This window comes from Podarcis melisellensis (genome assembly GCF_964234715.1).
Source record: "Podarcis melisellensis genome assembly, chromosome: 1".
NCBI lineage: Eukaryota > Metazoa > Chordata > Lepidosauria > Squamata > Lacertidae > Podarcis > Podarcis melisellensis.
The window spans coordinates 86,833,077-86,860,025 of NC_138528.1; the positions used below are offsets into that span (position 1 = coordinate 86,833,077).

At 43.8% G+C, this 26,949-nt stretch overlaps 1 protein-coding gene across 2 annotated transcripts in view; it reads left to right on the top strand.

Annotated features, from left to right (window-relative positions):
- The window catches only part of MARCHF4 (membrane associated ring-CH-type finger 4), a 106,689-nt gene extending 83,516 nt beyond the window's left edge, over window positions 1-23,173 (top strand). The window contains exons 2-4 of one of the 2 annotated variants that reach the window (XM_081885886.1): window positions 1,782-1,943; window positions 9,223-9,415; window positions 21,012-23,173. In XM_081885886.1, the coding sequence (XP_081742012.1) occupies window positions 1,782-1,943; window positions 9,223-9,415; window positions 21,012-21,373 (717 nt within the window). In that variant the 3' untranslated portion in view covers window positions 21,374-23,173. The remainder of the gene's footprint in view (window positions 1-1,781; window positions 1,944-9,222; window positions 9,416-21,011) is intronic. The other variant, XM_081885887.1, reaches the window with a different exon arrangement.
- The last annotated feature ends 3,776 nt before the right edge of the window (window positions 23,174-26,949 follow it).

Genomic DNA, 26,949 nt, shown 5'->3' on the forward strand with positions numbered 1-26,949 from the left:
CCCTGAGCTTCTGAGTTTGCATGACAAGGAATGGCAGGATTCACTATTTCTCATTATAAACCAGTTTGTAACTTGTAACAATGCAATGAATATTAATGGTGTTTTTTGCTGACGATCTAACTTGAATGCCAAGCAGCTTTGGCTGGATTTCTGAGCAGGTGCTGCATTTGACTTAGAGTTAAGCAATCAGGTTGGAGTCTTGGGGGGAAGGACGTTACAGAGAACATAGGGGAGAGACTTGCCACAACCCCAGAAAGCACAGCTGCTTGTATGAGCTCACCAGCCTGTTAAGATTATCTTTCAGGGCTCTGCTCCAGGCTTCATCTAGTAAGAAACTTAGGCTGACTGTATGATGCAAAGCAGAGACTCCTTGGTGGTTGCCCCAGTCCTCTGGAACACTCTTTCTTCAGAGGTATTTTTCTCTCATAATGCTAGAACTGTGCTGAATGTTGGATGGTGCACAAAAGAAAGAAGAATTCCATTGTGGAATTTGCTCCTACAAGAAGATGGATTGCTTAAAAAGCTTTTTAGACGAATTCACAGTGGCATAGGGTATCAATGGGTACTAGCTATGATGGTTACACTCTACCTCCACATATCTGTTGATATGCAGTGGTCTTTGGATAGCTGGAGGGAAATCATGTTGGGCTGCAATAGCAATAGTTGTTTTATTTTTTGTTGGTTTTGATAGAAGAGTCTAATGACGGAAAATTTGGTAAGGCAGTGTATAAGTGTTTAAAATAACTGGAGAAGCTGGAGTTCAGTAGTGTAGAGCTATGCTACAATAAAATAGCCCTTGAGCAATTGTATACTAATAATATAATAATAATTTATTATAACCCACCCATCTGGCTGGGTTTCCCCAGCCACTCTGGGCAGCTCCCAACAGAATATTAAAAACACAATAAAACATCAAACACTAGAAACTTCCCCAAACAGGGCTGCCTTCAGATTTTGTCTAAAAGTCAGATAGTTGTTTATTTCCTTGACGTCTGATGGGACGGCGTTCCACAGGGCAGGCACCACTGATGAAAAGGCCCTCTGCCTCTTAGCAAGTTAGTCAGCTGTACTTTGGTCTGTTGGTCGCCATCCATCCTCTAACCGCCTCCAGGCACTCACACAGGACATTCACCACCTTCACTGGTTCTGATTTAAAAGAGAGGTAGAGCTGAGTGTCATCTGCATACTGATGAACACCCAGCCCAAACCCCCTGATGATCTCTCCCAGCGGCTTCTTATAGATATTAAAAAGCATGGGGGAGAGGACAGAACCCTGAGGCACCCCACAAGTGAGAGCCCAGGGATCTGAACACTCATCCCTCAACACCACTTTCTGGAAACGGCCCAGGAGGAAGGAGCAGAACCACTGTATAACAGTGTCCCCAGCTCCCAGCCCCTCTAGATGGTCCAGAAGGATGTTATGGTCAATGGTACCAAAGGCCACTGAGATCCAGCAGAACTAGGAAACAGCTCTCACCTTTGTCCCTAGCCTGCTGGAGATCATCAACCAGCACAACCAAGGCAGTTTCAGTCATGTGTGTGAAGAAATATTCAGCTTTCCACTTGCGTAGTGCCAAGAGGTGGCCTCATCTCCATGTGGTTAGAGGGGGAAATCTGAGGTGGGACCATGTAGGAAGCAGTTGGCTGCTTTCTACCTTTGGAGTGGGGGAAGGAATGCAGCTCCATATTCACGCAGGCCTGCCTGTGCTCCATTGCCTTTGGACGGGGGCAGCAAAAACCAGCTTTTGATCCTATTTCTCTTTCTTTCTCTTTGTTCCCAGGGTGAGTTGCTTAGTCCGTGTCGGTGCGACGGGTCAGTGAAATGTACACATCAACCTTGTCTGATCAAATGGATCAGTGAGAGGGGATGCTGGAGCTGCGAGCTGTGTTATTACAAGTATCACGTCATTGCCATAAGCACAAAGAACCCCCTGCAGGTAAAGGTACTAGAGATTATTTCAAAGTCCTTTCTTCCATTGTTTTGCCTTTTTTTAATGCTTTCCTCTCATCCATTGTGTGTGTGTGTGTGTGTGTGTGTGTGGCGTTTTTCATTGTATCATACCTTGCACAGTGAATGGCAGAATTGCTCTTTCCCATTTTATTTATTATTTTGAAAGCTCTGAAAAGATGTTTATGAATGTTTAATAATATAATCAGATTTTTTAAAACACACACACAACAACAACAACTCATTTTTTTATTTGTTCAGCCTTGGTCACCAAACCAAAAAAGTCTCCTATTATGTCCAGAAGATTCTCAGAATCAAGCTAAGACGAGTCTTCAGTAACATCCGCACAGCCCACAGGCGGAATTATAATGTCAGCTGCCTTTTCTCCAGCTCCAGGATCTATCTTCCTTTTTCATTTTCAGCTGGCACAGTTTGCACAGCCTTTTCTTAAATACTGCCAGCGGCTCGCTTGAGAGATGGCACTGGATGTATGTTTCACTTACTGTCACAATGCATTATGGGTTTCCTGGGCTTGCCATTCTTGTGCTATTCTTATTTTGATGTATAGCAACATTCGCTGCTTGAGCCAAGCAGGTGGCGTCCAGCCGTCCGCTGGGTCATAAGCTCTTTCGCCAGCACAAGGGCACCTGTTGAATTCCACTCAATGTTCCTAAGAGGCCACCATCCCTCTAAGTCCCAAAACATGTCGGTTCATTATTGGAGCCCTTTAGCACTGCTTAGGCATCGCTCTTACACAATTAGCTGAAACAGGAATTAAAATGGAAACTGCACACAGGCATTTAAAAGAGTCTTTTTGTAAAGAAACCAGCCCTGGACCCATTGCACTGGAAAAATTACTGACCAGTCACAGGTACCCCTTCCTTGGGGAAGCTTGGGGCAACTGCAAGCAATCTTAGATGATGCAGGTTATTTAGATTCATTCCAATCTGGGTTCAGGCTTGGTTACCTCAATGCAAGAAGTGAGGGGAACCAGGCAGAGGGCCTTCTTGGTAGTGGCACCCGCCCTGTGGAACACCCTCCCATCAGATGTCAAGGAAATAAACAACTATCCAGCTTTCAGAGGACATCTGAAGCAGTGGCGTAGCATGGGGGGTGCAGGGGGGGCCGGCCGCACCGGGCGCAACATCTGGGGGTTAGGGTTAGGGGGCGCAAATCCACGGGTTAGGGGGTGCAAATTACTTGCCTTGCCCCGGGTGCTGACAACCCACGCTACGCCACTGATCTGAAGGCAACCCTGAATAGGTGTCAGGGACTGGACTGGGGAGGAATGGTGGAGACCACACACCCCCTACAATTCCCAGAGAAGTGTGAGACAGTATGAGTGCACACTATGCCCAATTCAGGGACATGTGGAAACAAAATGACTAGATTGTGGGCAAAGCAGCTTTTCTTCCCTGGGTATAAGACTTCAAGCACTCTGATTTAAAATTAATATGTGCTTTAAAAGGAGGGGGAGGAGTATCTCGCTCCTATCATTAAAAAACCAGATCAGGTTGCTCCTGATTTGAATACAGCATAGCTTCAAAAATAAAGACCAGATACAAATTAACCACAATGGCAGTCAGTACCCAACATTGTCAAATGAGCTGGCAGGGAAGAAAATGAAGATGAAATGGTTCCCTTTTATGAGTTCATTTCTTTACTGCATTCTCAAAACAATATCAGTGCAGTCTACCGGTGCAACCGAATATTTGTTTTATGCTAGACTCTGACATTAAAAAACAAATAGAATATGCTATGTATTCTGGTCACGTCCACTTAGGGTAAAAGAAGTGTGTGTGTGTGTGTGTGTGTGTGTGTGTTAGTATACTGCACCCACAAAGATATTCCAATACCGTTCATGAATCTGAGAGGCACAGTGGGTTCAAATGCCCATGAGGCTCAGCAGGTGACCTTGGGCCAGTCACTTCCTCTCAGTTTAACCTCCTTCATGAGGTTGTTGTGAGGAGAAAATGGGGGAGAGGAAGAACCACGTATACCACCTTGAGGTCCTTGGCGGAAAGGTGGGCTATAAATATTATAATAATATTCCAAGTATTTGAACAAATTACTAAAATCTTACCTGCATCCTCCATGGCTGGAGTTTTTTCATGCTTGGTATGTGTTTGATTTCACACCAATCAGCTGGCAGGTAGCTCACTGAAAACCATCATTCAAGTGGCAGAGGAGCTATGTGTCTCTTGCACTGGCCTATTCAATTTATAACAAATAGTCCTATTCAGGCATTCAGAAGAATGTGTGAGGGCTTAAACTGGTAAGGGAGAAGAGGCCTGTGTGCACCACTGCTGACTCTCTTCTGTTGACTACTCAGAAGGTCTGAAGGGGACTTCTAAATGCTTTGCGATGAATGTCTTTACAAGCCTCCTCCTCCTCCTCACCTTATCAGGGAGTGTCACATGTCTGAAGGAGTGCATTTGGCCCAAAAGAAAAGCTCCCTTCAGACCTTCTGGGAAAGTCAAGGGTGGTGGTGGTGCCGGAGTGGGTGTGCCCATAGCGCATGGGGACACTGAGGGCTGTCCTGGCCTGTGTGCCCCTGCTTCCTCCGCTCCCCAGTTTAAGCCACACTGTTTCTTTTGAGCCGGGGTAGTAGTCATGTGATGCAGAGAACCTGTGGTTTGACTGGGAAAATTAGAACCCCCATTACACAATCAAATGTAGTCGGAAACACTGGGCAGAAGAGCACAATTAATTATTGTTTTATGCCACCCTCTCTCCAAAGAATTCAGGGCAGTGTATGTTGGGACAGTCTTCCATTGCATCCTCACAGTATCCCTGTGAGGTAGGTTTAGGCTGGGAAAGTGGAGACTGGCCCAATATCACTTAGTAGGATTTGTGGCTGAGGAGGGTTTGAGGATTCCTCCGCAGTTGAAGTCCAGCTCTCTGAGCCACTCTGTGCTACGTTATGCTCTCCTGAAAGGGATGCATCTTCGAGAGCATGTGATACCAAGGAAAGGAGCTGCTTCTCATTGTTTCCTGGGAACGTGCCATGGCACCGATTTTGATCTATAACTCCATTACTGGCTTGAGCCGAATATACCTCAGAGGGTACCCCACAGCTAAGTCCCAACACAATCTCTGAGATCAAAGAAGAGCGGCCTCTTTTTCTTTTCTATTAATAGTTTTTATTGTGCTTTTTAATCAGCTCTACAACAACATATGCAGGTGCCACGCCGCAAGTCCAATTTTGTAGAACGATCCAAGTCCCTCTTCACTTTCTGCCCCCTGACCCCTCCAGTTCCCTTTGTGGCTCTGTATCCGGAGTGCTCCAGAACCAATCAGCATAATAAACAGTTCTAACTATTAGCTTTAAAGAAAAAGGGAGAAAGGGAAGGATCAAGAATAGCAGAAACAGAGAGAGGAAGAAAGCAGTAAAATAAAGGGTTTCTTATTGACTTCCCATATCCCACTATGGGAAATGGTCTCACTTGGCTATAATCATGTGAGGCAGGAGACCCTCCTTGATGTTATGCAGCCGCGCATGGGAAGGGGGGGCATGTCTGCCACAGGGCAAGCTGCCAAAAGCATGTAGGCATGAGTGGCCTGTGTCACACTGCAGAATAAGGTCCTGTGTTTTGAAGGGCTGCCAGAGGACAGTTCTCTGTTTCTTAGTCCTTTGTTTGAGGGCTGCCTGGTCCAACCCTGCTTCCACTGCAACAGTGCTGGGCAGTTCAAAAGAGCCCTTGTAGATTCCGTGTTGGGTTTTGTTTTTTTTAAATCTGCATTTACAAATCTGCAAATGCTATCTAGGAATATAGCATTCCTGAGATCCAGTGTGGGGAAACAGTAGCCAGCATGCACCATACATAGCTTGAGCCAGTATCAGTGCAGACTGCGCAGCCTGTAAAACAGAGAATACACAGAACGGCCTTGCTGCTTTTTAATTAAAAAACAACAACCCAGCCACCAATCAAGCATCCTCCCCAAATAAAACCACTTGTGCAGGTCCAAAAGTGATTTCCAGGAACCCTGACATATCCTTGGAAAGCTTCATTCCCAGGCAATCTTGTACATTCATGTAACTGGCCAGAAAATTATGCTTGGAAGGTTCCTTGCTTCAGTGAAGTGGCCACTTAGCTTGAATTTACGCCCATTAAATGTGCCTTTTCTACTCTGCATAGCTGGGGGTGGGGATTTCATGGGAAAAGGTAACATTTTTCTCTGATGGCCCTAATCAGAGCATAACCTTAATAAACAAGCTAGCAGTCCATCTGTGTGACACAATGGGCATTTCACCAAAGGACAGAAGGTCACGCTTGGCCCAAAATATCACACAAATAGTCTTATAGAGGAGCTATATAGAAGATGCCCCTTGGTTAAAGGAACACTGAAAGCAGGCTCCTTTAACCTAATTTCTTTTTTTTTATTTTTATTTTTCAAAATTGTAACAAGGCATATTATCCAAAAACATATCATCCTTGTTTTTCCCCATTTTTTCTACCTCCCCCCCCCCCACAAAACCCACCCACCCCCCAACTTCCCTCAGTTCCAGTCTTTGGTTTCTCTAAGAATGCTGTTTTCTGCATGTTACAAAGTTGTATAAATCCTCAAACTATTTAGCCGATTATTATCGATAAAAAGTTTGTGAATGTTTATTCAAAACCTGCCAAGTAGTCCAGTTTGCTTTGTTGCATCTTCAGATACTTTGTAAAGGGTTCCCATTCATCCTTAAAGTCACAGTTATCCTTGTCCCATAGCTTATATACTTTTAATCTAATTTCTAATGCATTTGAGGGGCAAAAAATTATCTAGATGAATCCCCGAATGCTAAGCATGGGACCTCAGAGGCTGCTTCATTAGGTGGTCTTCTTTTTTACAGGAGCTGCTTTGCATTACTCCATATCACAAAACTGGAACTTGAATATATAGAAGGATTAAGGCAGTGATAGGGAGCCTGTTGCCCTCCAGATACTGCTGGTTTGCAGCTCCCATCAGCCCCAGCCAGCATGGCCCATGATCAGGCATGATGGGAGTTGTAGTCTAGCGACACCTGGAGGTTCAAAGGTTCCTCATCACTGAATTAAGATCTACTCCTACCAATTCCTACCTTCACACATTTTTGCCTGTAGGTGGTGGTGCTTTGTATTGGCGCTGCCCTCTTTGCTTTCATTGTTGTTTTTGCATATGAGTTTTGTTGATTCTCCCTTCTGCGCTTTTCCTGGATGGCTGCTGCGTCAGCTCGCTCGCTTCTCTTCATGGCACTGCTTGCCAGGCTGCTCTGATGAGGCAATGATACAGTTAGCCTATTTTAGCCTTGCGAGTGTGTCAGCAATGTAGCCTTAGGTTTGCAAAGGCCCTCTGTGATCTCAGGATGTCAGATGCAGGCATATCACAGTGCATCTGAGGGCAATTAGCTGAACCGTTCTGATGTCATTATCTCAGCTGCTCTGATGTCACAGAAGGCTTTGCAAACGTGACTCCTCAGAGGCCATGGAAAAAGCTTTTATTCTGAGCGCCAAAATTTAAGAGCAACATTAGGTTGAGTTGAACAGCACTGGCATGTATTTGCTGCAAGGGCTTTCAAACCATTCCTTGACAAAGCCAGAAACATACATGACACTTTCTGCTTATAAGGGATGTGCTTGACCAGCAGTTCAAGGGGCCTGCATCATTCTTGTTGCATTCATCGATAAGACAATACTTCCAAAGGGGGGGGAGGCAGTTCAGCATAATCCTACAGTTCTATTCAGAAGTGCCATTGAGTTCAATGGGGCTTTCTCTCAGGTACGTGGTACATATAAAATCACAGCCTTTCACAAACAGTTGCATTCCTTTCCACACCCAAAGAGCTGTTGTTGTGATCATAGAGCAACCAGATAATGGTGCTCAGAGCAGGACAAAGGACAGCAGCCATGAAGTGTGTAGAGAATGTAAGATGCTGTACTATAAAACTGGTAAGAACAAACATGGATGTTTTTGCTGTTAAACAAAACCCTTTATTGAAATTTCACACCATCTAGAAGAGAAGCACAAGGCAAAATGCACACATCCTCAGATACTTCAAAATCTATCTAGCCAGAAGATGAGATGTTTAAAAATAATTTGTAAAGCCTATTTTCACAGATGGATGTCATAGCAGAGTGAGTAAATGGAAGGTTACTTGAACCAATCTCACACACTATTTTGCCAGCCAAACATGTAATGTTGGCTGGTAAGTTCCTGGTGTTAGTATATTTCACAATGTTGGTCCTCTGTAAATAATAATCACAGGGGCTCTGCACCTATTAAACAGCTATGGAAGAGCGAGAGTAGCACATTACAAAGTACTATAAAAAGTCATAGCCACAAGAGGCCTGGCCTCTTCAAGGATTTTGTAGGCATTTCCCTTTATATTTTATTTTTAAAAGTACAGTTCTGGGATTATTATTTTTAATCCCTTGTATAATGTCAATTTTTGTGTGACATAAGTAAAAATGTACAAGGCAAAAATGAAATAATTTCTCTCTCTCTTTTGGAAACCTGGCCATTTTTATCCCATCAAATGATTTTACACACATACACACACACACACACACACTTATTTCTCTCTCTTTCTTTTTAATCTTTTTGACACTGCCATGAAAAGAAAAGAAAAGTGATCAGTTTAAGCTTAAAAGCATGGATATAGTGATGCGCAGTTTGACCCTTAAGGCTATGGCTGCATCCCCATCTCCTGGGTACCATTAAAAAGCCCCTGCTTGGTCATGCACAGAGAGCCTCACACCCTTTAGGCCACTCAGGATCGCTCCTTTCAAATTATGATGTACCCATGCCATCGTTACTCGTCTGTGCGCCATGGGCAAATGAATTTTACTACCACCATGGCATGTTCCCATGCTAGTTTCTGCAAAACTAGGCATGACCAATATTGTGAGAAAATCATAAAAAAATAATACCTAAGGTGTACTTAATCAGTGCACCTACCCAACCCACTCGTAACAAAGCAGCCCATAAATGTTTTGAATGGCAGTGGGCTATGGTCAAACAGTAGAATAACAGAACGGAGAGCAGAACAGAGGCATGTGGCAGGATGTGATCCCATCTTCCTGATCTCCTGTTGCAGACAGGCACAAGACTGTCCTTTTCTTCTGAAGTCTGCTGTCTAAAGAGCTGCTAGCCTCTGCTGCAAAAGTCCATGCGAAATGCTGTGGTGTGTTCATTGGTAGCCACTGGTACCACTGACTAAGGAATTAATCATCTACATCTTCTGCTTACGCTTCTCTTTTCTTTGTTGACTTCCCCTCCCTCTTCCCCCCATCCCTGCTGCTGTCTTGCAGTGGCAAGCCATTTCTCTGACCGTCATTGAAAAGGTTCAGATAGCGGCCGCCATCTTGGGTTCCCTCTTCCTTATCGCCAGTATCTCGTGGCTCATCTGGTCTACCTTCAGTCCTTCTGCGAAATGGCAACGGCAAGACCTGCTCTTCCAGATCTGCTATGGAATGTATGGCTTCATGGACATTGTCTGTATAGGTGGGTGACTGGATCTCAATACGAAATGTAGTAACCATAAGCAGTGCTTTTTTCTGGAGGGGGGGCGACACAGGGGTACGCAAACCCCTAAACATTTTGTGAATCTTTGTACTTTTGTCCATTTACTGTATTTATTTTTCCAGATTTGAACTATAAAATTGTGATTTTCTTGAGTCAAAATGAGAGTACCCCTAAACATTTATTTTAGAAAAAAAAGCAACTCTTTTTGGACTCAACGGTATTGGTCCTGGTGGGCCTTTCAGAAGCATCCAGTAATCCTGTTTCATATGTAGCATCGTAGCTGAAGTAGACTCAGTCACTAGTCGGATCCAGTATGACAGCTCCTGTCTTTTGACCATTGTGGGCATCTAAGAAATCCCCCCAGACAAAGACATATTTAAATTTCTGCAGTCAGTGGTGTCCAAACTTTTTTCAAAGAGGGCCAGATTTGATGGAGTGAAGGGCCATGAAGGCCGACCAAAGGGCCATCCAAAGTTATTGACCTTTTTTTAGGATTGAAGTTGTTGAGCTTTTATTATGATTTTACCCCAAAGTTGTTGAGGTTTTCTTAGGATTTTACCCCAGGAAATAAACTGCCATGGGGGGCCGGATTAAACCGACCAGCAGGCCAGATTAGGCCCCGAAAACGGACTTTGGACATGCTTGGTTTAGGCCCAACGGGAAATCCCCAGTGCCTTGGTAAAGATAACTGTTGATATTACAGTGGTACCTCGGGTTACATACGCTTCAGGTTACAGACTCCGCTAACCCCAAAATAGTGCTTCAGGTTAAGAACTTTGCTTCAGGATAAGAACAGAAATCGTGCTCCGGCAGCGCGACGGCAGCAGGAGGCCCATTAGCTAAAGTGGTGCTTCAGGTTAAGAACAGTTTCAGGTTAAGAACGGACCTCCGGAATGAGTTAAGTACTTAACCCGAGGTACCACTGTAGTTAAAATGCAAATCCGTTGTATTTGCTAACTTATGCATTAAAAATGTGAGACAGAAACTTACTTTGTAGGTTTGCACATTTTGCTTTCTCAGATTATACTGTAAAATCTGATGTTTTAGATAGTGGAGTCTTGTTCTGAATTCAAACCTGCAGACCTAAGATTCATTTCAGTGACAATTTTAATGCTTTGAGAATCTGCATGTGCCAGCCCTGGTACTTGTTACCTAATTGAGGTGCTTGTCTATTCTGATCCCAAAATAATAAATTCCAGTATCCTTACACAAAAGAGAGAAAAATGGGGAACTGATGAGCATAATCAGTTGGCCTTCTCCTTTTGTGGGAGGCTTGCAACAGTGCCAGCCCACCACAAAGAAGAGAGGGAAACGAAGCCATTTCTAGGCAAAAAGAAACAACCAGAAAAAGGAATGAAATGTTTGAAATAAATAAAACTTGGAGAAGGGAGGTTGATGAGGACAAGAAACAGGTATTCCTCCTGATTTTGAAGGGTGTGCCACAAAGTGCTTGGGGGGGGGGGTAGGATGGGACATGAAGGATCCGAAAGAAACTTAATTTGGAACCACTGCATGGCTGGTGGTGATTTCTGAGTCTTTTCCAAGCACATGGGAGGAGAAGCTTTCTTTAATTGACAGTGTGCCATAAATGTTCAATAAACCATGGTATGTGTGGGTAGGAGGGGCAGTGAACTAGTAAAAATGAACAGGGTTTAAGTCAACAGTGGGTTTATTTGCAAGCCCTGGCATAGCTCACATGCTCTGTTGTGTAATTCTGACATTCTTACCACTCCCATTTCTGTAGTTCTCATGAACCACCACAATTGACCGGCCACCACTCAGCAAACATTCCCTTGTATGGAGGGCAACAGATTTTTCCACTAGTCAGCTACAAACTGGTATCTACTCCAATCCAACCATTTTGTCCACTTTTCTCTTTGGAATTTGGAGATCAGAGAGCAATCATATTTAACGAACAATATCAGCTTCCCTGCCAGCACACATCCTTTCCCTGCTACACCATCCCTTTTTTACCCAGCTATGCAGGGGACAGGAAGAAGAAATTGTCTAAGTTCTCTTGCTTGGCTGCTGATGGGAACAGAGAACAGGTGGGTGGCTAGCAGTTGCCAGTAAGTAACATGATTAACATGGCTTTGGTAAAGCAGAAATTGCTGGCAGCAGCTGGAGCGCTCATCTGTCAGTGGAAGATAAGTATTCTATTTCCGTCCATGAAATGGATGCAAAACCAAGCAAAATAAGCCAGTCCTTAATGAGGGGAGTGAAGAAAATGTTATGTTTAGATGGAAATCAGAGTGTGATTTCTCCGTTTCCCTTTCATGTGATTGTTGCATTGTAAATCTGATTGTTAGCTGGATGATAAATAGATAAAGTGGTATTCAACTACGTTCTGCTCAGAGCAGATCCATTGCAATCAATGTGCCTGAGTCATGTTCATTCATTTCAATGTGTCTGCTCTGAGTAAAACTTACTTGAATACCACCTGAAGTCTTCCCCCACAGCCCAGTATATAGCTGCAGTGATAGGACAGACTTCATCTACTAAATTTCTGCTTATCGTGAAACGAAAGAGCACTGTCAGGGGGAAAAATGTGGAGGGTGGAATGCATGAAACAGCAGAAAGTGTATTTTTGAATCTCTTGAAACAGCAACTTTTGCAATGAAAACAGAACCTCACAACAATTCAGCACCCTACCAGTTTGCACACAAAAAATGGGGGTGGATAGTCATGCTTCAGGGATATTGCGTTGCTTCAAGTCGACAGGCTGTGTTGATGTTAACAGCTCCTCCTCCTTTGGCATGGCTTATAACTGCTAGCAAACTGGCAGCCTAGAAACCTCAGGTAAGAACCTTTTAAAATGCATATTGCCGGATGAGTTCTCATGTACCGATTCTGCAACGCAGGAGCTCGCTCCTCCTGCGAAGCACTTAAAAGGAGATGGTATCAAAAGGAAGCACAGCCAGCCCTTATGAGAAAGAGGCATTGGGAGTTTGCTCATTAGTGACAAATTAACCAGAAAGCAGGTATGTGGGGAAATGGATCGAGGCTCCCTGCAATTCATGGACGCTGCAGGCATTTTCTAGCAGGTACCTGTGACAGTCGTGTAACCGTATTCCATACGGCCATCACAAAAGAGCTGAGTGTGTGTGTTGGGTCAGGGATGGGAAGTGGTCGGACACTGTCCTATTTTCCCAGCAGCAGAATAATGCAGCTTGAGGGCTGGGGAAATGTGATACCCCTTTGACAGAAGAGCAGAATCTGGATTTCTCACCAGCTGTGGACATCAGCTGCACATTTATTGTTAAGAAAGGAAGACCCTTGCTGTTCTTATTTGTTTATTTAATCTAAAGCAACATTACTCACTTTGTAGGGCCAGAAGAAGAGGCAGTTTTTGGATGAACAGACTTGAAAGAAAACTACATAGGGAAATGACAGTTAGCACAAGACCACCCCATAACATCTGGATGCAATACAGTGGTACCTCGGGTTAAGTACTTAATTCATTCCGGAGGTCTGTACTTAACCTGAAACTGCTCTTAACTTGAAACACCATTTTAGCTAATGCGGCCTCTTGCTGCTGCCGCGCCGCCGGAGCACAATTTCTGTTCTCATCCTGAAGCAAAGTTCTTAACCTGAAGCACTATTTCTGGGTTAGCGGAGTCTGTAACCTGAAGCATATGTAACCCGAGGTACCACTGTAGCAGGCTTTCGAGTTATGAATTACCACACTTACTGTGACTTGATGCCCCTTCCCCCCTCTCTCTGCATGTTGGAGCCTAGGAAACCTAAGCCCTTTAGGAGCAGAGGAAGCTATCTGGTAGCAGGTCAGAGTGATGGTTTGTCCATCCCAGAGCTGAGTTTCCAGGGACTCAGACAGAGAACTCTTTCCCATCCCCTGCTACCAGATACTTCTGGCTAGAGATGGAACAGGGACCATACTGGATGCAAAGGTGCTCTGTGGTGGTACTCTATGATTGAGCTGGAAATGGGGAAGAGACCCCCAAAAAGTAAGAGGTAATTACATTTGGAGAACCATTTTCTGTGCAAGGTATGCCATTTGTGTCTGCAATACATATAGCTGGTAAAAAAAAAACCCACAAAAACCAATCTTCCAAACTCACAACACTGAGCTGAGCGATGATGACAGTTTGGAAGTTCACTGCACATTCCTGCAAGCACCTGGCCATTAATTAAATGGCAATTCAGATGCAGTTGTGTGTCTGGCTGCCTGTATCATTGGAGGCTGCAATTAAGGAAGCTTGATCTTTGCAGATTCAAGTGGCGTTCAGGGTCAGCAGGGCTGGAAACCATCTCTCGTTGAACATCGGGAAGTGTCATCAGCTAATGAGAGAGGGAGGCCGGTGAGAAGCACGACTGGCCCGAGAGGGGCGCTGTGCATCACAAGACTTGATTTAACAGATGGCCCACACGGTGCTGTCACTCCATCCACCCACAGACCACCAGAGCTGCATACACAACAAGTGCGTCCCATGATTCGGTTTATTTCTTTTTGTTTTCCTGGCTGTGTCAGTTTACCTCATGCACAGCGGATGACTGAAATAGCAAAAGCTATTATGCAGATTGAGACTGAGGGCTTGGAGGTGATGGAGGGGGTGGGCTCTTGGGGAATTTATCCCTTTACAGTGGGCAGTTTGCGTTACTGAAATTGACACTGGCTGCAGGGTAAGTGCAGTAAACACTGCCAGTTCAGAAAGATATTTTTCCAAAACATTGGGGGTGGGAAATAGTTTTAAAGGTGGAATAAATAAATATGGAGCAAATAGGCTCCCCCCCCCCTACTCCATTACGTGACCTGATCAATTTCAATGTTTGACAGGGGATATACTGTACATAAGTACTGTACTTAAGATTAATGTGGCTGGAGCACTTAGACTCCATATTGCTGCATGGCCAACTGTAGCACATTTTGTGTATGTGGCGATGTGAGCTGCTTGCCAGCCTTTACATTTCTATATTTTTCATGCATAGATATACGCACTAATGCGCACGCACAGCTTCTTCATCAGATCCAGAGAGCCTTTAGCTCTTTGAAGAATCACTGTTTTGCATCTGAACAGCTGGGGAGATGAAATTATAAGCAGAGTCATTCATCTGCCACTCCCTCCGCCAGCTGGCAATTTTTGTAGACATCACTGTTGCCTTGGAGAAGGGTTGAAGCTCAGTGTCAGATCACATGTTTTGCAGTGAAAGGTCCCTTAGTCTCTCTAGGTAGCACTGGGAACCAATCCTGTGTGAAACCTTGGAAAACTTTTGGCACCCACTGTAGATATATGAGCCAATGGTCTGACTCGGTATAGGGCAGCACTATCAAGTATAATAATTTAATTCACTGAAATTGTAAATGCTTGTATGCATTACTATGTATTTAATTTTAGCTGGTTGGTAACTGAATTCTAGAGAGATCTTTTGTGGTTGGGTAATGTTGGACACATGGGAAGCATTTAATGAAGGAGAGACGCCATTTTATGTGAAGCAAGATGACTGTGTTTTAGAATCCACTGTGAACACTGCTAAGTTGAATGGAGTGTTGGAGTCCTTCTTCCCTGCTTGAAAGAAAGAGAGCAAAGCTGCAGGAGAAGGTGAAAGTGGGGAACTCTCCTAGGAGCTGCAAGGCATGGCCTAACTGAGATACAGAAGAGATGAAAATACTGTTGTTTGGAAGTTAAGAAGAAGAGACTGTAAGCCATTGCTTGGATGAGCACGTGACTGTAAATATTATGTTTTAATTCATCTATAACTATTAGTTTCTGCAAGTGAAGTCTAGACATTGGTTTAATTTCCAAAGAAGGGTGTCAGTCATATTTATGACCTGAGTTTTTTAGCTGTGTTTTTGCTACCTTTACTTCAAAAAGCACTCAGGCACTCCGTTGCAAACCAGGAACCGCAGGCCTCCAGACTTTTCTGTAAGTCCGGCTGCTGACAGTCAAAGGAAGGCAGAGTTAGGCAGTCCATCCAGCAACCCCTCTGCACAATTGCAGGTAATAGAACAACAGATCAATAGCCAATTAAAACGGATATGTGGTGCTTGATCTTTTGTGGCTTGATGGGAAAGGAAATTAATAGGGGAGCTGCCTGTCGACGCTCACAATTCAGGATCTCCTGTCAGGACTAATGGCGACTTACTTTTAATGGTGCTGCCTGTTTCAACTGGGCATTGTTTAAAATGTGCCAGGCTAGAAGAACCTTTGGCACTTCCTTCTTCTATCCTTTATACGTCAGACGCAGGTAGGCAGAGAAAGAAGAGAATGATGCACGCAGCAAAGATAAGAGCAACACCAAGGAAAAACCACAGAAAAGCTGCATTTCTTTCTTGGACAAGACTGAATGGTGTTTAAAACAACAAAACTTGTCCCAGGAGCTCTATAGCCCTCTTCATCCTAAAGCAGAAAATTGGCAGGGGCTTGTGTGGCAGTCCTGTCTTTGGCACCCCCATGCTGTCACCTGCTTTACTTCTGAAAGGGCTTCAAGGATCTGAAAGAGCTTCTAAGCACATTCCGCTGAACATTCGTAAATGCATCCTCACAGTCAAGAACCTTATACTGTCAGGTTCCTGATCACAAGGAGGCAACAAGACTTGTCCAACTGAATGCATTTAGAAGCAGCATTCAGGCCTGCTCCGTCTGGGACAGTCAAGGGTCAAGTGGGTGTCCCTGGCCCACACAGGGATGTGTAGGGGGATCCAGTCATTCCACCCTACATCGCCGAAATTGGGCCTTTGCAATTGGATCTGCATTTGCCATGCTTGCGCTTTGCCTGACATTTTCCTTTCTCATGGAGAGGGTATCTGTTTGCATCATGCCCAAAGGTCACTAGTAATGGCCTGGTCTGAGGTCAGCTGACATCATCCTGAGGCAAAGACCTGCCAATCATGACATACCTCTTGAAGGCACTGCTCTCCCTTTCGTCCAAGTGAGCCACTTCTACCGCAAAGCCATGATTGGGTCATCCATCGGCAATCCACCACATTATATCTGGTGTTGCATCAAACATTTCCCACTTGCTGGCATTATGATGCACCGAGTGGGTGTCCAAGAATCATAGAATTGGAAGGGACCCCAAGGGCCATCCAGTCCAACCCTCTGCAATGCAGGAATCTCAGCTAAAGTATCCATGACAGATGGCCATCCAATCTCTGCTTTAAAGCATCCAAGGAAGCAGAGTCCACCACCTCCCGAGGGAGACCATTCTACTGTTGAACAGCTCTTACTTTCAGAAAGTTTTTTTTTAATGTTTAGTCAGAATCTCCTTTCTTGTAGCCATTGGTTCAAGTCTCATGGTGGAGTCCTTGGAGGCCTCTCTCTGTCTCTGACTTTATAATTTCATAAATATTAATACAACAATAAGAGCTGCCATTGCTTTCAAAGGCATCTTGAATGTGCTTGAGACTCACACCAAGGTTCAAAAGTCTGCTCTTCAATATATTCAATATGTAATTCAAAAAGGTAGTATGTTTTATTAAAAATCATCTCTTGTGCTTATTTATTATGTTTTTCTGGTGCACCTGTGCAGTTGAGTGAATTGATGAAACACTGCCAGAAGAGAAAAGAAAAGAAAAGCAATCTTGTTGTGATTGTATGTACAACTGTATAAATTTTAGTTTCGGAGGTAAGAAGGATTATTTCAGCAATGTGCAGGAGCAGACGTGCACATCAGTAAAAGATCTCTTGATGCAATGATACGTACAGTCACATCTGCAATGTCACCTGCACATTTGTGCAGTGATGTGCCTTGGTAACATAAATCTTTAGGTTTGTGAAAGCAAATAAGTACATAAATAAATAACAGTAAATAAACAAAACAAATAATAAAATGAATGATAAGTCTCTAGCACAACAAATCCACTTTAAAAAAAAGAACTGGACCTTTCGTGGTTTGGAAAGGCATGGGAAAATGCATTGAAAAGTGTGGGTTTGATCAGTGACTAATGGAAAGATGTGTAAGAAAAGCCCCACAAGCCAATCAGAATAAATGCAAGGCAAGTGTTCATTGTTGTATAACCACCCCGTTAATCAAATCAGAACAAATGCTCAGTAAAGGCCAAATTTGTACTAGCAAATCCGAGTGAATGCTCAATAAGTAGGTGATCTGGAGAGGCTGTTAATTAACCATATCAACCTGGTTCCAACAATATAAGAGCTCTGTTGGATGAGGCCAAAGGTCCATCTAGTCCAGAATCGTGTTGCCAGCACTGGCAGGGAATATGCCTGGGCAGCCCACAAGCAAGACATGAAAGTACTGGCCTCCTATCCACTCCCACCTCCATTGGTCCTCAACAAGTGACATACTCAGCGACGTACTGCCTGAAGGTTGCATATAATCATCTTGACTAGTAGCCATTGATAGAGTCATTCTCCATGAATGTGCCTAATCCCTGCTTAAAGCCAGTCATGACAGTGAATTCCACAGTTTCCCTTCTTCTCGTCTGTCCTGAATCAGTTCCCCACTAGTTTCATCCTAGCCATTATTTTAGCCAGCTGAACCACATAAAGACGTCATACCAAGAACCAAACAGGCTAAGGGCATATTGTGATTGTGTTAGAATTAAGTTAAAGGCAGCTTTCATTTTCATTTGTTCCAGTACAGCAGAACACAACACTACAGACATTTTAATGACGGCAATCTAACACAACGCTAAGCACTCTTTTGCCCTTTGATTTCAATCGGCTTTAAGTGCAATTAACTGTGTTAGATTGTGACTTGCAGATTTTCATCACAATTTGTTGAGTTCTATCCATTGAAACATGTGTATTGAAAATGTGTATTTCAAAGGTTAATTTACAAACTCCACCTATTTTTCTCTTGACACTTCATACTCAGGCCCAGACACTTAATTTTTATTTTTTTAAAACCCAAACACAATGTGTTTAAACCACAGCTTTTCCTGCCAAGATACATTGAAGGGGCCTGATGGCAAATTCTGCATATTTTGTTGAGAAATGTAAATATGCACAGTTTGGAACTGACATGTATGCAGCACAGCGGGGAAGCAGGCTTCTGGAATGGAAGGGTTAAATTTCTGGCATCTTTGGTTGAAAAGTTCTCTACTTCCATACTTGAAAAGCTATTGGGCTTAATGGACCACTGGTTTGATTCAGTAGAAGACATGTTCACATGTACAGTGGTACCTCTGGTTACAAACTTAATTTGTTCTGGAGGTCCGTTCTTAACCTGAAACTGTTCTTAACCTGAGGTACCACTTTTTGCTAATGGGGTCTCCTGTTGCCGTCGTGCCGCCACGCACGATTTCTGTTCTCATCCTGAGGTAAACTTCTTAACCCGAGGTACTACTTCTGGGTTAGTGGAGTCTGTAACCCAAAGTTTGTAACCCAAAGTTTGTCTATAACCCAAAGTTTGTAACCCTAGGTGTTTGTAATCCAAGGTACCACTGTACTCAGTTATCCACACCTTAGAATAACATGAGAGATCCACATCCCTGTTCATTGTGCGTATTTACATATTTATTTACTTTCCTCTCATAGAATATCAGGGTAATGAAGAAAAATCCAAAAACTATTAAAAACAGTACAAAACAATAATTAAAATGACTAGCTACTCAAGAAAAAATTAAACAAGCACACAGAAAATGTTACACATCTGCATAACTCCAACTGACTCAAATTTATTTTGATGAAATCCTACAGCTTCTTGCAAATTACTCTCTGAGTCCCTCCTTGCTCTCTCCTCAGCTTTCTACAGTTGCAGATGCATTTGCATTATTTCCATCTGCCCACCCAGTCCTCTGCTTGGTTCCTTTTTAATTTTACAGCTTCCTGAGCTCAATGCTGGCAAATCAATAAGTAATTTGGATCCCAGCAACTGCCAAGGAAAACAAACTTATTTTTGCACTTATAGTAAATATTTTGAAGCACAATTTATCTAGGAAAACAGGTGTACGGTTGATGCACTGGCCCATCCATCAACATCATTTTATTAATTGCATGGGATCATAAACACTTATAATTTACAAAGCAAAACAAACAGACTTTAAAAAAAAATCCTCTTGAATCAGCCTTCTCATTAATATTTGTGATAAGCTTTGAGGCTGAAATGAATTGAATTTTCCACATCTGACTTATGGTCCAGTGAGGCAGACTCTTGAGGTCATATACATGAACTTAAATAATTGAGGTCAGGATTCCTCACCAAACTTTTAACAGAAATGTGAGGGTGCTGGCGTTCATTCTGCAATAAACATTTGACCTTCAGCATCAATATTTGACTCCCGCAATTGATTGTTGATCTTTGAAAACAAAGGGGTCTGCCAAATTGCAGATGTACTTGAGTCCACGTGGCAAAGTGGAAGACCAGTGGATCATATGCATGTGTCCCTCTGAATCACAGTATAAATTGTGTTTGGCAGCCAGCATACTATTTTTGCACTTGTCTCTTAATATTAGGTGTGGGAAAAGTTTGTGCTAAAGGCTTAAACCTGGGATGGGTCAACCTGTGACCTTTCGGATGTCGCTGGAGTACAACTCCCATCATCCCTGACAAATGCTCATGTTAGCCAGGGTGAGGCAGAGCTGCAGCAATAGCAGCAGCGGTTGTGGCAGCAGAGTCCATGCCACTTAGTGGGAGGGGTGAAGCAGCAGTGTGGAGGTCAGTAGAATCAATGCAATGCTCCTACTGATGCATCCATGGAGCCCTGACCTTGTTTTTGTCTCATCTCTCCTGGTAAACAGCTGCTGGAGTGGTCCAAAGGCCCATCTAGTCCATCATCTCCTCACACAATAGCCCACCAGATGCCTGAGGCAGGGGAACCAATCCAGTGCCCTCAACATAACATGTAGTTCTGCTCTCTTTATAGACAGACTCAGCAAATATAATTCCACAAAGAAGGAATTCCTGGGTGCTTTGGACGCTCATTTCATCCTCACTATTTCAGGCCATTCACAGGTCACAGCTATTTGTCAGAAGGTCTGTGCTCAAGAAGGCTGGTCGAGGTGGAGATTGGTCTGATCCAGACAGGCAATCCATACACTGTTGTTGGTCTTTTAAATCTGTTTATCATTTTAGAATGATGATGGGACTTGGAGCAGGCCATTCTCCCAAATATTAACACTTTGTGTTAAGCGGCAATGAGAGCAAGATGTGCCCCCTAAAGCTATATCAAAAAATGTTCATGGGGCATGTGTACCCTCCAACACTTTGAAGCCCAATCCAGGACACCTTCCTGGACACCATCTTCTTGTTTTTTTTATTGCGAGAGTATGGCAGCCATTTTGGTTGACATGATCTCACATGGTTTTGCACCCGCCCCGCCCCCCTAAAAAAACCACAACCAGCCTTTTTTGGAGCGCGGCGCTCTAAAACACATGTTTGGGAGCACCACACAAGATTGCCTCCCCGAAAAAGTGTTTTTTCAGGGGGAAATCGCACCGCAAAATCACGTGAAATTATGGCAACCAAAATGGCCCCCATTCTCTCACAATAAAAAACGGGATTTTCCATTTTTTTCTAGGATACTTGTGGGGTATGTACATGGAGTTGGCCCTAGGTGACTCTCAGAGGTGTGTGTGCAGTGATGATGAGTCAGTGAAAAATTAATAGATTCTCTTTTTTTTCTCCTATCCACACACTCTTTTTTATTCTACAGGTCTAATAATCCATGAAGGACCCTCAGTTTACAGGATTTTTAAACGGTGGCAAGCAGTCAACCAACAGTGGAAAGTTCTGAACTATGACAAAACAAAGGACCTGGAGGATCAAAAAACAGGGACCAGGACCAACCAACGAACCTCTTCTCAGACTAACCATTCATCCTCCACTGGTGGTGCCACTAGCAACTCTGCTCCAGCTGAGAGTGTGGCTCGGGGAGCTGGCCACACCACGGGCACCTTGTCTGACCACCACTGTGCTTATACCATCTTGCATATACTCAGCCACCTGAGGCCTCACGAACAGAGAAGCCACTCTAGCACAAACAGAGAGCTCGTCATGAGAGTCACGACGGTCTGAGCTAAAGGAATTCAGGAGGCCTTAATGCAACGCGGAGTGGCAGAGGAACTCATAAGCGGAGGGGGCGCGGCGTGCCTTTCCCCCCACCCTCCACCCCCTTGTCCTCTGCAGCTGCACCAGGAGCACAATAGGCCCTTGGCCAGCCAACATGGTGGCGGAGGCAGAGCTGCACACACAGCTGAGAGGCAGCTGAAGAGGTTCTGCAGTCGCTGGAAAGTACAACAAAGCAAGTGCAATACAGAACTACAAAAACTGAACTAGGGCAGAGGCTGGTGGGCTGAGGTGGGGTGGGGAGCAGAGAGGGACAGCTGGTCTTACTGCAAGGGAATGAATGGGTAAGTTTTTAAACACCCACGTAGACACGCAGACATTGAATAGGAAGGAAGCAAGGAAGCCAGAGTATTTTAAACTGTATTAACCATGGGGTTCAAGTATTTGAATGCATAAATTATTCTGTGGCCCTATGCTATTTTGTGTGACCACAGGGTGTTCAAGATGAAACAGCAGTCAGTTTATTGCTATTGTTATTTTATATGAGTAAAGACACTCTGCCCAGGTTTTTTAAAAACAACAACAACAAACAAACAAACAAACGTGCAACAGGTACAAATTTCTGATTTAGCTCCCTCCTCAAACACTACAATTTTTCAATGTTTTTGAGGGGAGAGCCAAATTCATTTGAGCCACAAACATTTGTAGGAATCAATGTCCAAAGCACAAGGTGGATGATTTATGCCAGCCTGGTTTTTTTAGACTACAACTCCCACCAGCCCCAATCAGTGCATCTGTGCTAGCTAGGGCTGATGGGAATTGTAGTCCAAAACATCTGGAGGGCACTAGGTAGGGGAAGATTTATGACATTTACCACTGAAAGAATTATTCGTGTGTTTTATTTGCAGATTTTTTCAAAATGGGATTGTCCCCTACTGAATTTCCTACTTGGCTTTTCCACCTCATTCTCCAGCACCTCTGTATCGGTGATTTCTCATATAAGCCCCTGTGATTTTCCTGATTTTAAATTTACTTCCTGTAATCTAGCTGCTCCTGGAAACAGTCTCATCCACTTAGTTCAGGCATCCCCAACCTACGGCTCTCCAGATGTTTTGGCCTACAACTCCCATGATCCCTAGCTAACAGGACCAGTGGTCAGGGATGATGGGAATTGTAGTCCAAAACATCTAGAGGGCCGAAGGTTGGGGATGCCTGACTTAGGTATTAAGCCACAAAACTTTGCACTCAAAAAAACAAATGGAAGTCCCAAGTCCAATCCACACTGTGGATTTAGGCTTCAATCCTATGCACATCTTTCTGAAAACAAGTCCCATTGAACACAGGGGGACTAACTTCTCAGAAACATGTATGGGAGGAGCGCACTGTAAAACTGGTTGAATGGGTCCCTCTCTGCAAGGAACACTGGGAATTCTAGCAGTATGAGTTACACTAGAAATTGCTAAGAGAGACCTCATCACCCTGACGAAACAATTAACAGGATACTTTGGGAGAAGCCATCATAATCACCCTGGTATATTTGCTGGGTACCCGCTGAATAAATTTGAGAATACTCTCCCTTCTCCACAGGTACTTCCACAAGTAACACTAAATGCTGAAGTATCCCGGGTGAAGCTGACTTATCTTACAGTGGATTATCATTATTGTCGCTGTTGTTTTTCGATCCGCACAAATTGCCATATTCACCAGATTTGCGTACACTGAAGCAAATCTTTGAATGCTTGACATCTACCTAGATTGTGAGTCACCACAGCCTGAACACATCAGTAAAGCAGGGGTTGAATCAGGATGTGATGAATCACAAACTGGATACATGCGGAAGACCAGTTCAGCACCTAAATTCACTGAATAATCAGCATGATTTCAGCTTGAGTTTTTTTTAAAACAATAGATATATAAGTCCCAAGATTGTGTCCACTCCAGGAACCAAGGAAGCATAGGAGCCAACTCCCAGCAGCCGAGGTCCCTGTGCCACCCCTAAACTATTTGAGGGAATGACACACTTAAAGGAGCTTGGCACAAAGTATTCCTTCATTGTTTCCTGTCTCATGGCCACTTTAGATGGTACTTGCTGCCACAAAAGTCCTGATTGTCCATGTTGGACATCATGGACCCTTAATACAATGCAGCTTAGGCCATTCTCATCCCCCGTTGTGGTGTCCCACGTGAAGCCAACCCTGGCCTTGGGGTCTGGCCTGCACAGGTCCCATGTATAGAGTAAGGAGCAATGGAATAGTATCAGTTCCACTTCTCTTTCACAAGGACCAGTACAGTACCATCCAAACACAGACATCAGCCTGCAAACCTGGCTCACATCCTGGGAACTGTCATTTGTTGAGGATGCTGGAAACTGTAGCTCTGTGAGGGGTCTCCAAAGAACTCTCAGCACCCTGTTCTGGGGTTTCTTTGGTGGAGGGGACCATGATTGTTAAAGTTGTATGAGCGTGCTTGAAATGTGTGGGTGTGACCCTCATCATTCTCGCCAGGTCGGTTGTAAGAACTCAGCAGTACATGGGATCAGTGTTTTCTGGATGTACCATCCGTTTTTCAGGGAACTTATCTTTCTAAGCACAATTGGTGACTCATCTGATACATATGAGGGACACTACCCAGAGAGGAAACCTTAAAGCTACTTTTGTTGGGAATATTTGCTTCCAAAGTGGAAAATTAAAACCTATTCATTTACCTTTCCTTTCCCACCAGTCCTCACCCTCTAATGATACTACCACTCCTCCTGAGGTCCCCACTTCTGCCAGGAGAGAAAAAAGCCACTCACCCATTGCTGATTTGCATATGTTTAATTGACTAACTCATTAAGCATATGGAGGTTGAGCACTGCCTAGCAAGCCTATAAGTTGTTAAGACCTTAATATTCCAGGTGAATAACAGTTACGGGTAGGGCAGCAGTGAGCATCAGTGGCAGCAGGCTCTGTGTATTTATCAGACACAAAAGCTACAGCCAGGGTTTTATTTTATTTTTTGACTAATATTTCTTACCCACCTTTTGCCCCAAGGTCCCAGGGTGGGTTACATGAACTAAAACAGAATCACCATAATAATACATAATAAGCATAAACCCATAAAACAATAACAATAAAAGCACAAAACACTTAATGATACAGGAAGGACAACTAAAAAAAACCCTATACCACACTTCCAAAGATCAAGGTAAACAGGTGCTACTCTGAGTTCCATCCCTTTACCACTGGGAAAGGGAACCTGTTGCCTTCCAGGTGCTGTTGGCCTTTGGCTCCCATCATCCCTTGCCACAAGTTCCACATCCCTGACTTGAGTCAGTAGAGATGTGACATAGGCTAGATGAAGAATATTTGGAGTTGAATGTGAAGCAGAAAGCCATAAACAATTTTATAAATTTATAAATGTTATATGCATTTTTCACTGCCAACTCTGCATCCTTGCATGATGATTCTACTGATTCAGTATGTCTTTCAGTCACTTTAAACCCTCTGGACATCAACTTGGGCAATTAAAATTAAATTAAATTGACACCCCCCCCCCAAAAAAAACTCTTACACCATCAGGATGCCAAAAGGAGGAAAAAAAACCCAATTCAGATCTGTGACCTACTGATGATTATAATAATTTTAAAAATGTATTCTTGACCACAAAAAAAATCAGGAAATTTTGCTGAGATGTTTTAGCCCAATATCAACAGAACTGCTAACTACCTAATCCACTGAAAACATTGCTTCAATAATGGGTATCACACAACGGCTTGTTGGGGGAGATATGAGCTTCTCCACCTCAGAACAATTTAGTCAGTTTGTACGTCTCAGAAGGAAGTGAAATTTTGCTTCTTCCCTAATAAATGAAATATGGACAACTACACAGAGTATGTGTGACTAGTGCTAATTAATTTAGTGACAATATTGGAAAGCCTTTATTCATTGGAATTTCCTCCCATACAATTTTGCTCCATTTTAGTCCCATCCAGAAAGCACGTCAGCCAAGATGCCCATGTTTAATTTACTTGAACCATTGGGGGGGGAACACCACCCCAAAATATGAGAGCGATAGATTATTGTATCTTAACAATAACCCAGAACAGCTGCTATCATTTAGAAACCAAGGCAGAATACTGATTTTGAAATGAAAAAGGGGGCAGGTGGGTGAAGATGGAGTCCAGACCCTTCTCTCCCTGCCCCATGGCAGCCCCTCTCCTCTCAGCTGGGCTCCGTTCTGACATGGGAACCTAACTAAGGGGAAAGTACCTGGAACAGAGGCTGTAGGGAGTTATGCTGTGAGGGTGCCCCTTATCCACACTTTCTGCTTGCTGTTGAAAACCAGACTCTCTACCCCACCAGTTTCTAGCATGATTGCAACAGATCTGACTTTAAAGGTACAAATCAGCCTCCAATCACATCTCATTTGACCCTTGAGTTTGACACAGGAGAGAACAATGCAGACTGGGCTGTCAACAGTTGTCTTTGTATCACAACTGGAGAGGCTCAGTTTCCTTTTTGACTGAGGGAAGTGTGCAGCCAGTTACATAGTTTGAACACGACTGGCCTAAGGGAATAGGAAGCAACCCATATTTAGGGTTTCTTGTGTTCTGATGGGTATTCCCTTTGAATATGGAAAGTGCAAGGGGGGGGGAGGCAAGGGTTTTATTATGCAGTGCATAGTTCCGATCATTGGCGTCCTGTGGAATCAGCCTTGAATTGTCCTGACATCTTGGAAATGGCATAGTCTACAAAAAGCTAATTGGCATAATCGGAACTGCTCGTCATTGACCTGGTATGTGGCATGACTGCAGACCAATGAAAACATTTTACAGGGAGTGTGGAAGGTACTGTCGATGAGCCCCACAGTTTGTCACTGAAGGCAGATTCAACATCTGTCAGGGATGCACAGGACTGGTGGCTTCTGCCTGTCTCAATCCCACACTGCTCTTTTAAGAGCTGGACTAAAACATTACATGTGGTTGCATGCATCTCCCCTTCTATGTTTCTTTGCTTGGTTTTAAGGAAAAACAGCCCCAGATAGTGACCATTCTGTGTGGAGCTGTAGCAGAGGCCTGTGTAGCTCTTTCCCTTTAAAATGTTGCCCTCCTGCTTCACACACACAACCCCCTGATAGGGTTAAGAAGGGCTCCTTGGAATAAGAAGTTGTGTTGGGTAGGGTTCAGAATCAGACATGAAGCACATGGATGCTGGAATAAGCACTAGGGCCACTGGGTGGCTATCCTCTCACCATCATTTAAAGCTGCCCACCACATTACACACATTTTTATATGATTCAGATTCCAGATTCTACAAGCAGTCGGGTTGTTGTTTTTTAGCTGGAAGATAACCATGCTCGTGGCTTTAAGCACCCATCAGATGTAATATGAAGCTGGGTACCCTTCACATAATATGGGGTGGGGGGCAACATTTCCCTGAAGCTCACAGAATGAAGAAGCCATAAGAACATCTTGTGATGGGAAGAAGAAGCAGGAGTTAATTGAAGATTCAGAGGTTTCTTCCCCCTTGGCTTCATTTTGATAGGGATTTTCTTTGTAGCCTTGAACATGTTTCCTACTCTTGGGAGCAGGGAGGGGGTGATGA